Source organism: Dipodomys merriami, unplaced genomic scaffold, assembly GCF_024711535.1.
Source record: "Dipodomys merriami isolate MVZ:Mamm:240054 unplaced genomic scaffold, mDipMer1.0.p SCAF_970, whole genome shotgun sequence".
NCBI classification, from domain to species: Eukaryota; Metazoa; Chordata; class Mammalia; order Rodentia; family Heteromyidae; genus Dipodomys; species Dipodomys merriami.
The window spans coordinates 270,925-284,017 of record NW_027206591.1 but is presented as its reverse complement, the minus strand read 5'-3'; the positions used below and the strand labels follow the sequence as shown (position 1 = coordinate 284,017).

General features: G+C 56.3%; 1 protein-coding gene across 1 annotated transcript in view; it reads right to left on the bottom strand.

Moving 5' to 3' along the window:
• Nucleotides 1-13,093, bottom strand: part of LOC138821995 (fibulin-1-like) — a 43,966-nt gene that overhangs the window by 14,864 nt on the left and 16,009 nt on the right. The window contains exons 3-8 of the mRNA XM_070014496.1: nucleotides 8,041-8,176; nucleotides 6,764-6,917; nucleotides 4,326-4,385; nucleotides 3,478-3,579; nucleotides 2,889-3,026; nucleotides 961-1,098 (exon numbers count right to left, since the gene is read on the bottom strand). Coding sequence (XP_069870597.1) covers nucleotides 961-1,098; nucleotides 2,889-3,026; nucleotides 3,478-3,579; nucleotides 4,326-4,385; nucleotides 6,764-6,917; nucleotides 8,041-8,176 — 728 coding nt within the window. The remainder of the gene's footprint in view (nucleotides 1-960; nucleotides 1,099-2,888; nucleotides 3,027-3,477; nucleotides 3,580-4,325; nucleotides 4,386-6,763; nucleotides 6,918-8,040; nucleotides 8,177-13,093) is intronic.

Here is a 13,093-nt window from a genome sequence, read left to right as displayed (position 1 = left end):
AAACACCCCAAGACCATGAACACCCCACAACCACAAACACCCCAGGACTGTGAACACCCCACAACCACAAACACCCCAGGACCGTGAACACCCCACAACCACAAACACCCCAGGACCGTGAACACCCCACAACCACAAACACCCCAGGACCGTGAACACCCCACAACCACAAACACCCCAGGACCATGAACACCCCACAACCATAAACACCCCATGACCATGAACACCCCACAACTACAAACACCCCAGGACCATGAACACCCCACAACCACAAATACCCCAGGACCGTGAACACCCCACAACCACAAACACCCCAGGACCGTGAACACCCCACAACCACAAACACCCCAGGACCGTGAACACCCCACAACCACAAACACCCCAAGACCGTGAACACCCCACAACCACAAACACCCCAGGACCATGAACACCCCACAACCACAAACACCCCAGGACTGTGAACACCCTAGGCGTTGTGACAGGGAGGCAGCGTTGGCCGGGTGTCTCTGGTGTGTCTGCCGGTTCACAAGGCCTGGCGGGGTCCCCGCCTCCGGCCCGAGGCCGGTGCCCTGGCACCTTGCAGGAAGGAAACTGAAACATGGAGGAAGTCACCTTTCTTAGGCCACCTGCTTCAAAACCAGATGATCTCTGAATCCAAGACCCAAGCTCTACCATCTAGACAGAGAACAACAAACTACTGTTCTTGGACCAAACCCAGCCTGCCACTGGTGTTTATAAATAAAGTTTTATTGAAACACGGTCTCATCCATTTGTTTACACAGAGGCTGTGGCGTCTGAGCGGTGACGCAGAACACAGGGCCTAGCGTGTCTAAAATCCTTGCTGTCTTTCCCTTTACAGAGTCTGCAATCCCTGCTGTGAACTCTTCACAGCCCCTCAGATCCCATAGGCCGGGCCCCGGGATCGGCCCCGGGACCCAGGCTGGCTGAGCGCCTTCTTACCGATGCAGCTGCCTAGAGCGTCCTGAATAAAGCCGCCCTTGCACTGCAGCTTGGGTCTGCAACGGAAGGATCCCAGAGTATTCTGACAGATAAAATCGGGGGGGCAGTTATGAATACCACTCTCACACTCGTCAATATCTGGTGCATCATAAAAAAAGGAGATTGTTAGCAAGGGTCCCGGCGCGAGCATTTTACAACACTTTAACATCACAAGACATACTTCTTAACATTATTATTATCACTTCAACTCAGGACTTAGACTACAACCCAAAATTCAAATAGTGAACCAAACTGTGCCAACTTGCTAAAGACTTAAAGCACTCTCTCTGAAGCCCACCCACACGGAGACTTTCATGAAGCAATCGCTCTGCTGCGTAATAGGCAACCCTGGCATTTTCCTGGCTTCCAGCGTTTTCATTATCTTAGTGACAAGGAGCACTCCTCTCTACAGCTCAATGTCAGTGAAACCCTAGTTACTCCAGAGGACGAGATCTCAAGATGGAAGTCTGAAGCCAGCCCGAGAAGAAAAAGTCTGAGATTCTCATCTCCAATTAACCAGTGAAAGGGCAGAAGTGGAGCTGTGGCTCAAGTGGTTGAACACCAGCCCTGAGTGGAAAAAGCTAAGTGACGGCAGCAGGTTTCTGAGTTCAAGCCTCCGAGCTCACGCCTGCGCACACACGCGTGCGCGCACACACACTAAAGAAAAATAAAAACGAATCAAACAAAACCAAATCGGTCTCTCTAATCGTTTCCATCCTGAGTCTTCCTGACAGTCCAATGGTCTCTCAGGACAGGATGCAATCGGCTGCCCAGCCTTGAAGTTCACAGCCATCAAAGGCTCAGACATGTATACTCAGCTGGCCTGGCCCTGGGCTCTGGAGTCCAAACAGAACAGGGCAGGGAGCTAAGGACGCCCCCTCTGTCCGGAGGGTGTGCCGGGCTTTCAGTCCCTTGCATAATTCAATGATTAATATTTCTTATACAAGTGGGTTCTGTCCTTTTGAGAGGCTCAAAGCTCTGGGTAGAAAACCACGCTCCAAAAGCTCCTCATCGGAGTTTTATCTGCCCGATAACATTTATGGTTTGACAAAGAAAGGCTGGAATCCAGAAATGTTTGCTTTTATGAAGTGGAAGGGGCTTGGCTTTGAACTTCAAGGAAGCCTGAAATCAGATACACAGCAACTGTGGTACAAAAATGGTTGTGTGGAAATTTTCCTTTTATTGGTTGGGTTTTTGTAGAAAACATATGGAAGCACCCAAAATTTATCTTTGGTCTTTTTCTTCTTTTCTCTCTCTCTCTTTTCTTTCTTTCTTTTTTTTTCTTTTTTTTTTTTTTGTTGGTCGTGGGTCTTGAACTCTGGGCCTGGGCCCTGTCCCTGAGCTCTTCAGCTCAAGGCTAGCACTCTACCACTTGAGCCACAGCACCACTTCCGGCTTTTTCTGTTTATGTGGTGCTGAGGAATTGAACCTAGGGCCTCATGCATGCAAGGCAAGCGCTCTACCACTGAGCCACCTTCCCAGCCCCTTAAGTTTACTCATCTGGCACTGTACTATGCGAGTCATGCCTCCAATCCAGCGTTTTGCTGGTTATTTTAGAGATGAAGTCTCATGGGCTTTTTGCTGTGGTTGGCTTCAAACCATGATCATCTGGATCTCAGCCTCCTGAGTAGCTAGAATTACAGATGTGAGCCACCAGCACCTGTCCCTAGTCTTATTTTTAAAGGATCAGGCACTGAGTCTCTAAAGCCAAACGTACCAGCATCCTTCGCTTGGCACCATGAGAAAGGGAATCTGCTAATCAGAAATCCAACCCCCCCCACCCCCATGCTGCCTGGGCGGGGACAGTAGGTACGCCACCACCTCCTACAGCAAGGCAGTGCCACAGGCAGCCACACGGGGGCAGCGCCGGGGAAGGAGGCCCGGCCCACCTTTGCAGTTGTTGTCGTCGGTGAGCTCGTAGCCCGTCCCGCAGCTGCTCTCCCGCTGGCAGCGGAAGGAGCCCATCGTATTGATGCAGGTCTCTCCCAGCCGGCAGCTGTGGCTGCCCGCGATGCATTCATTGGTGTCTAGAGGTGAGGGCAACACGGGCAAGAACAACAGCGCCTTAGCGTTATCAGCAGGAACCTTCTAGAAGCCAGATGGGGCTGACTTCCCACATCCATCAGGTCCTCAGCGCAGACAGGCAGACAGGTGCTCTGGGGATGGTGGATCAGGACCACGCCCTGAATTTCCACCTATTGCTTCTTGAGTAGGCGCTGGTTCTACAGTCATGCGATCTCAAGAATCCCACGGAGGAGGCAGCATTCCCCCCCCCATCTCCTGGACTAAGGGAGGGACGGGGGTGGGGGGGAGGTGGGGGGGGACCCGCCCTGGGATTGGACCCCTGAAATTGGCCCCTAGGTAAGAGCTCTGCCCACTGCAAACTACACGGGGTGCTGGCAGGCAGTCGGGCTGGCCTCCACCCGGCTGGGCTGGCATCTGGGTGGTGCCGGGCGGGGCCGCTGGCCTCGTGGTTACCTTCGCAGGAGACGCCGTCAGCCAGCAGCTGGTAACCCACGAAGCAGGAGCAGACCACCTCGTCTCCCGTGTCCCGGCATTGTTGCTTGCAGGGTCCGCCACCTAGAACCCAAGCACAAGGGCGGTGTCAGGGCTCAGCCCGAGGGCCACCCACCCTCGGAGACCCCGGGCTCGGGCTCTGGCACTGGCTCTGGCCCCTCAGGCTGCGGCCACGGTCTCCTTCAGCCTGGGTTCCCCGGGCACCCCCGGCACCTACCACCCCAGACACCCACTCTGCATGTGGCAACAAGACGGACACTCTGAATGCAGAAGCTGGGCCAGGCCGCTGCCAGGAGCCCACGAGGCCCCCGCAGCTCCCCGGCCTCTTCCGGGCCCTGCAGCTCCCCGCCCCCGCCTCCACCTGTTTTATATCCTGACTCTCCCAGCCTTGGTGCCACGCTCACTGTCCACCAACCAGGTCATTCTGAGACAAAACGGGCTGCCTACTTAACACCCTAGCCACAGGGCAAGCCACAGGGCAAGCTGTAGGGCGAATGGCAAACAGATCTACCCAGCTAGATAGATGTCTGGAAATGTCCATAAAAGAGAAAAAAGGTTTTACTGTGGGACGGATAGAGCTGCAAATGTCTCTGGGAGAAGAAGTGGGTCTTACTGGGGGCAGGAGGTGTGGGCCCTAGAGAGGCGAAGGGATGACCCACTCAGACCCTCCGCTGGGGCGTGGGGGGCTGGCCACCGCCACAGAGCTCCAGGCCCGGGTGGTGGGTGGAGGGGGGCCTCCCCCGGCTGGCCAAGCCCTGACTGGCCCTTGGACTTCGTTAACCACCAGAGGGCTCCCCGGAGGGTCTCACCTCGGCAGCGGTCATTCAGATAGGGGTCTTCTTGTTCCTCATCAGCATCAGAAACCTTAGCTAAGGGAGAGCAGAGAACAAGTCAGGATGATTCCATGTGTGTCCTCTTGCAGCTTATAAGAAACTCCTAAGTGACACTGATCAACACGCATGCTGACTTGATGAACTGAAACTCCTTTGTACAGCAACTTCAATTTATCATATATATATATATATCATATATCATATTTTATTTATATATGTGTATATGGAAGAGAGGGTCTGGGAAGGTGGCTTAGAGGTAGAGTGCTTGCCTAGCATGCATGAAGCCCAGGGTTCAATTCCTCAGTACCACATACATAGAAAAAGCTGGAAGTGGCGCTGTGGCTCGGGTGGTAGAGTGCTAGTCTTTAGCAAAAGAAGCCTGGAGCAAAAAGCAGCTCAGGGACAGTGCCAGGCCCTGAGTTCAAGCCCCAGGACTGAAAAAAAAAATCACTCTATGAAAGAGATCTGCAGGAATGCCTAGATGTAAAGTTGAAAAGCAGCTCCACATTCGTGTGTGTGTGTGTCTGTGTGTGTGTGTGTCTGTGTGTGTCTGTGTATGTGTGTGTGTGTGTGTCTGTGTGTGTATATGTATGTGTGTGTGCACGCGCACGCGCGTGTATAACCTGGGGCTTGAACTCAGAGCCTTACGCACTCTCCTTTATCTTTTTCTCTCAAAGCTGGTGTTCTAGCACTTGAGCTACAGCCCCACTTCTGGCTTTGTGGTGCTACCTGGAGACTGAAGTCATAAAGACCTCCCTGCCCGGCTGGCTTTGAATCTCAATCCTCTGATCTCAGCCTCCTGAGTAGTGAAGATTGCAGCGTGAGACATAGGCACCAACTCCATATGCACTTTGACCTTGTTTAAAAAAAAAATGGTGGGGAGCAGAGTCTGTGACAGGGTGTAGACACAGTGCCTGGCCCACGTCATCAACTCCCAGCCAAGTGCTGGCAGCGTCAGAGAATGCCATGGGAGCCTCACCGCAGTCCAGTCCCACCTGCCCAGATGCAGCGGTGCTCACAGCAGGGCCTGCGATGGGCCCTAAGCAGGCCCCGCTTCCCTCCCTTGGGGCTTGCTCTCAGCTTCCACACTCATTTCACCAGGCATCACTGGTCTGGGTATGATCTGTGACCCTACGCGGCACACGGCAGGCCCACCACAGATGCCAGCGGAGGGAGGAGGCCGCCGGAAGTCCTCCCAAGGGAGCTACAGCACTGCCGCTGGCCAAGGCCAAGGCCGGAATCAAAGCAGACCACAGAGGGGACGCCGAACACCTGGAGAAAAGCCTGGAGGGGTCACACCAGGAGACATAAATCACGGAAAATCCTCCCCGGATAGGGATGAAGGCTTGGGTTTGTGGCAGTGTACGTGTCATCACTGATTTCAGGAGCCAAAGAGGGGTCTGGTGCCACTCGGCAGTGGAGCTCTGGCCTCTCAGGTGCAAGGCGTGGAAGCTGGCACTCACACCTGTAATCCTAGAGCTGTAGAAGGCTGAGATCTGAGGACTGTAGTTCAAGGAAAGTCTGTAAGAGACGGGTATGGGTCACGCCTGTCATCCTAGCTACTCAGGAGGCTGAGATCTGAGGTTCAAGGTTCAAAGCCAGCCCGGGCAGGAAAGTCCATGAGACTCTTATCTCCAATTAACCACCAGAAAACCGGAAGTGGCGCTGTAGCTCAAGTGGTAGAGCGCTAGCCTTGAGCGGAAGAGCTGAGGGACAGCACCCAGGCCCAGAGTTCAAGCTCCACGACCAACAAAAAAGAAAGAAAGAAAGAAAGAAAGAAAGAAAGAAAGAAAGAAAGAAAGAAAGAAAGAAAGAAAGAAAGAAAGAAAGAAAGAAAGAAAGAAAGAGAAAGAGGAAGGAAGGAAGGAAGGAAGGAAGGAAGGAAGGAAGGAAGGAAGGAAGGATGGAAGGAAGGAGGGAGAGGGAGGAAGGAAGAAGTTCCGTGAGACTCTTATCTCCAAGTAAACATCAGAGAGCCAGCACTGCAGATGTGGCTCAAGTGGTAGAGTGCCAACCTTGAGCACAAATGCCAAGCTAGGGTGAGAGGCCCTGAGTTCAAGCCCTAGTATGAGCACCAAAAAAAAAATCAAATGAAAACATGGAAGATGAATTCATGTGACCCAGGTCCTCACAGCCATGGGCCACGCGACCCCAAGACAGATGGCCTCCCTTAGGGTCCTTCTCCCTTGAAAAGAGGGAGACAAAGCTCAGAGGGGAGGAAAGAGGCCAAATCTCCTGAATCTTTCCAGAGTTTTCCATTGTGACACAAGAACCTTTGGGAGGTGAATGGGACCATCAGGAAAGGTCCCTAGCCAAGCCTGAAGCGTTGGCTCTATCTGTGGAGCGCAGAGTATGTTATGTGTGCACACACACACTCACACTCACACTCACACCCGAGAGCCCTGGCTGCTCACCGCTGTCCCCGGGGGCGAGGTCGGCGCTCTCCTGGCCCTTCACGCAGCAGGCGCGGAACACCAGCCCGCACTGGTAGCCCAGCATGAGGCTGGGCTCGCAGCCCTGGCCCGGCGCCTGGGCTGCTCTTCCCAGCAGGCAGCAGTGGCAGCACTTCTGCGAACCGGGGGGAGTCGGGTGAGGGCGGATGGGGGCCCCGGGGACCCCTCTCCGGTGCCCCATTCATATCCATGCACCCCGGACAGCGGGGACACATGGCAGATGGAGGAGGAGGGCCTTTCGTGTGGCCTCAGGTTTGGGGTGATGTAGGGGGTGGGGGGGTGCAGGGACCTATGTTCTGGGCAGCTCAGAGGGCAGAGCCGTCCCCCCACCAAAGTCCTCCCACACCTGTGACCTGGGACCTGACACATGACGAGTCTCGGTCCGGTTACCCTAAGAAGCTTAGGACATCCGAAGTGGTGGTGCCAAGAAAGGCACAGAACTTTCCAGAAAGCCCGAAGCAGGAGCCGGGGCGGCCTGGCTTTGCCGGTGTGTGTGGAGGTGAAGGGTGCCTTGGTTCTGGGCGAGGGCCCCCCACCTGGGGTAGAGCACAGTCGCTCTGTTCCCAGCGGCTGTTCTATGCTGTTCCACGCTCGCTTCCCTCAGGTCTGGGGCACGGGCTGGCTGGCTGCCACGCACAGGGCGCTGGCCGAGTCCCGGCCTTGCCCCTGGACCCCGGAGGGCCTGGCGGCCAGGCGGCCCTCGGGCCCCACACCGCGCCCACCCCAGGGCTGCCTCCGTGAAGGCCCCACGCCGGCGGTGGTGGGCAGGGGCTCTGGACCCCCGCTCCCCCCAAACCTGACAGCAACGGACCCTCCCTGCCCGCTCTGCGCGTGGCACCGGCAGAGCCCAGTGACGGCAGCTTTGCTCTGGCGGGCGGCACGGGAGCCTGGCACCTCCGGCCGGGAGAGGCCCCGGGCGCCTGGCCATGCCCCCCCCCGCCTGGGCCCCGGGACGGGGGTCTGCCACTTACTCCGTTTGTACTCAGGGCAGGAATATCTCTCTGGACCCTAGCAGGGACAGAGAGGCCACTGGGGTGCGTGGGCCTCGCTGGACGTCACGCAGTGTAAGGCTTAGTGAGGGCCACCGGGGGCAGGGACCGGCCCGCCGGGAGCTGAGGGTCTCCGGCGGGACGCGGTGCCAGCCTGGCCCCGGCCCTGACCTCTGCGGTCTGGGCAGGTGGAGCTCAGGGCCTCCCTGCTCCCCCAGAGCACGGGGGCGGCCCTGCGTCCTCACCCACCTTGATGAAGATGGCCTCCAGGCTGGTGTTGCCCCCCCGCGGCTGGGAGCAGCCGTCCTGCTCGTTGGCCAGGTTGATGCCCGTGGCACAGTGCAGCTCCTCCAGCTGGCTGTGGCAGCACTGCTCCTGGGTTATCCTGTGGGCAGGGCAGGGGTGAGCCGGGTGGGCGGAGGGGGCGGGGGCGGGGCCGCGAGCCAGGCAAGCCAGGGCCCTGGGTTTGGGGCTACCGCACAGGGGCACCAGGAGCACGGGGCTCATCGGAACAAACCAGTCGCAGCAGGATGAGTCCTGGGGGTTCACTAACGGGAGGTCCCTGGAGGGGTCAGACTCGTGGGTGCTGAGGGGAGGGGGAGCGGGGGGGGGAACTGAGGGTTGGGGTTCTGGCATGGATGTGAGGTAATGCCACCAACGTGCCGTGCGGATCTGGCCACAGCGATTCTGTTTTTTATTTTATTTTACGTTGTGTGCTGGCGCCGAGGCCTGAGCGTTCAAGGCCGGCACTCCACCACTCAGGCCGCACACAAGTTCGTATTCCACGCGCATCGGATGCATATCGTAGCTGATAAAGTTCATGATCCACGCGCATCAGATGCATATCACAGCTGATAAAGTTCATGTTCCACGCGCATCTGATGCATATCATAGCTGAGAAAGTTCACTGTGTGAAAGTTGAGCTACAGAACTTGAGGGTAGGAAGGGGATGGGGAAAGATTGGTGGGAAGGATGGAAGGAGTGACATTAACCAAGATGCATCATACTCCTAATCAGACTCGTGAAATTATAACCCCTTTGCACAACTACTTAAAATAAAAAAGAAATCATTACAAAGCACTTGCTGCCACCCTACGGTGTGCTGGCTGGGTGTGGAGGCCCTCGGGGAACAGGCAAACACCCAGGGGGAGCTCTCCTCCCCTTGGGTCCTCCTGGAGGGGAACAGGAGAGGCCCTGCCCTGAGGGGGAGGAGCCTGGGGCTGAGTGACAGGAGAGCTCTCCAATCCCTGCTCCACAGCCCCCCACACACACACACTCATTGCCCTACCGACAGGGATGGCACTCCAGCTTTGCTACCAGGGTCCTCCCCTGCAGGACTGGGCAAAACCACACAGACAGGCACACTGCCCAAATGCCACACGGGTCCTGAGGCCACGGGGACAGCAGTGCCCTGGAGGCAGTGAAGTCCCACTCGGTGTCAGGGCCAGGAGCCGGCCCTCATTGTGATAGCATCCACCCAACACACACACACACAGACCTCCACCCATCACACACACACACACACACCTCCACCCATCACACACACACACACACACACCTCCACCCATCACACACACACACACACACACACACCTCCACCCATCACACACACACACACACCTCCACCCATCTCACACACACACACACCTCCACCCATCACACACACACACACACACCTCCACCCATCTCACACACACACACACCTCCACCCATCTCACACACACACACACACACACACCTCCACCCATCACACACACACACACACACCTCCACCCATCACACACACACACCTCCACCCATCACACACACATACACACCTCCACCCATCACACACACACACACCTCCACCCATCACACACACACACACACACCTCCACCCATCACACACACACACAGACCTCCACCCATCTCACACACACACACACAGACCTCCACCCATCTCACACACACACACACACCTCCACCCATCTCACACACACACACACACACACGCCTCCACCCATCACACACACACACACACACCTCCACCCATCACACACACACACACACACACCTCCACCCATCACACACACACACACCTCCACCCATCACACACACACACACACACACCTCCACCCATCACACACACACACACACACCTCCACCCATCTCACACACACACACACACACCTCCACCCATCACACACACACACACACACACACACCTCCACCCATCACACACACACACACACCTCCACCCATCACACACACACACCTCCACCCATCACACACACACACACACACCTCCACCCATCACACACACACACAGACCTCCACCCATCTCACACACACACACACAGACCTCCACCCATCTCACACACACACACACCTCCACCCATCACACACACACACACACACAGACCTCCACCCATCACACACACACACACACAGACCTCCACCCATCACACACACACACACACACCTCCACCCATCACACACACACACACACCTCCACCCATCACACACACACACACACACCTCCACCCATCACACACACACACACACACCTCCACCCATCACACACACACACACACACACCTCCACCCATCACACACACACACCCCTCCACCCATCTCACACACACACACACACACCTCCACCCATCACACACACAGACCTCCACCCATCTCACACACACACACACACACACCTCCACCCATCTCACACACACACACACACCTCCACCCATCTCACACACACACACACACCTCCACCCATCTCACACACACACACACACCTCCACCCATCACACACACACACACACACACACCTCCACCCATCACACACACACACACACACACACACCTCCACCCATCACACACACACACACACCTCCACCCATCTCACACACACACACACCTCCACCCATCACACACACACACACACACCTCCACCCATCTCACACACACACACACACACACACACACGCCTCCACCCATCACACACACACACACACAGACCTCCACCCATCACACACACACACACACCTCCACCCATCACACACACACACACACAGACCTCCACCCATCACACACACACACACACACACGCCTCCACCCATCACACACACACACACACCTCCACCCATCTCACACACACACACACCTCCACCCATCACACACACACACACACACCTCCACCCATCTCACACACACACACCTCCACCCATCTCACACACACACACACACACACCTCCACCCATCACACACACACACACCTCCACCCATCACACACACACACCTCCACCCATCACACACACATACACACCTCCACCCATCACACACACACACACCTCCACCCATCACACACACACACACACACCTCCACCCATCACACACACACACAGACCTCCACCCATCTCACACACACACACACAGACCTCCACCCATCTCACACACACATACACACCTCCACCCATCACACACACACACACACACACAGACCTCCACCCATCACACACACACACACACACAGACCTCCACCCATCACACACACACACACACACCTCCACCCATCACACACACACACACACACCTCCACCCATCACACACACACACACACACCTCCACCCATCACACACACACACACACCTCCACCCATCACACACACACACACACCTCCACCCATCACACACACACACCCCTCCACCCATCTCACACACACACACACACACCTCCACCCATCACACACACAGACCTCCACCCATCTCACACACACACACACCTCCACCCATCACACACACACACAGACCTCCACCCATCTCACACACACACACACCTCCACCCATCACACACACACACACACACAGACCTCCACCCATCACACACACACACACACACAGACCTCCACCCATCACACACACACACACACACCTCCACCCATCACACACACACACACACCTCCACCCATCACACACACACACACACACACCTCCACCCATCACACACACACACACACACACCTCCACCCATCACACACACACACACACACCTCCACCCATCACACACACACACCCCTCCACCCATCTCACACACACACACACACACCTCCACCCATCACACACACAGACCTCCACCCATCTCACACACACACACACCTCCACCCATCACACACACACACACACACACACAGACCTCCACCCATCACACACACACACACACACACAGACCTCCACCCATCACACACACACACACACACACCTCCACCCATCACACACACACACACACCTCCACCCATCACACACACACACACACCTCCACCCATCACACACACACACACACACCTCCACCCATCACACACACACACCCCTCCACCCATCTCACACACACACCTCCACCCATCACACACACAGACCTCCACCCATCTCACACACACACACACACACACCTCCACCCATCTCACACACACACACACACCTCCACCCATCTCACACACACACACACACACAGCTCCACCCATCTCACACACACACACACACAGAGCTCCACCCATCTCACACACACACACAGCTCCACCCATCTCACACACACACACAGCTCACACACACACCTCCACCCATCACACACACACACACACACACACCTCCACCCATCACACACACACACACACCTCCACCCATCTCACACACACACACACCTCCACCCATCTCACACACACACACACACACACACACCTCCACCCATCTCTCACACACACACATACCCCTCCACCCATCTCACACACACACACACACACATAGCTCCACCCATCTTACACACACACACACACACACACACAGCTCCTTCTCGCCTAGGTGCAGCTGGCCCAGGGGAGCCAGTGGTTTGAACAGGATGCGGCAGAGGCAGGGCATCGCGTGAGCCGTGGCCAGAAGGACGCTGCCCAGCTCTAGTGGCCCATCCCCCTCTCCGTTGCTCCCTGTGTGAGGGGCCTTGAGCAGCTCCAGGGGACTACTGGTGGTCTCCCCCAAACATGTGAATAGTCCTGGAGGCTCTGGGAGGGAAGAGAGCGCAGAGCGGCAAGGCAGTGGCACCGCCTCTTCACTGGTCACTGGTTCCCAAGAATCGCGAAGGCTCCATGCAACCCCATTTAAAAATCAAAGAACCGGCCAGTGCCGGTGGCTCACGCCTGTCATCCCAGCTACTCAGGAGGCTGAGATCTGAGGATCGCAGTTCAAAGCCAGCCTAGGCAGGAAAGTCCCTGAGACTCTTATCTCCAATAAACCACCAGAAAACCAGAAGTGGCGCTGTGGCTCAAGTGGTAGAGT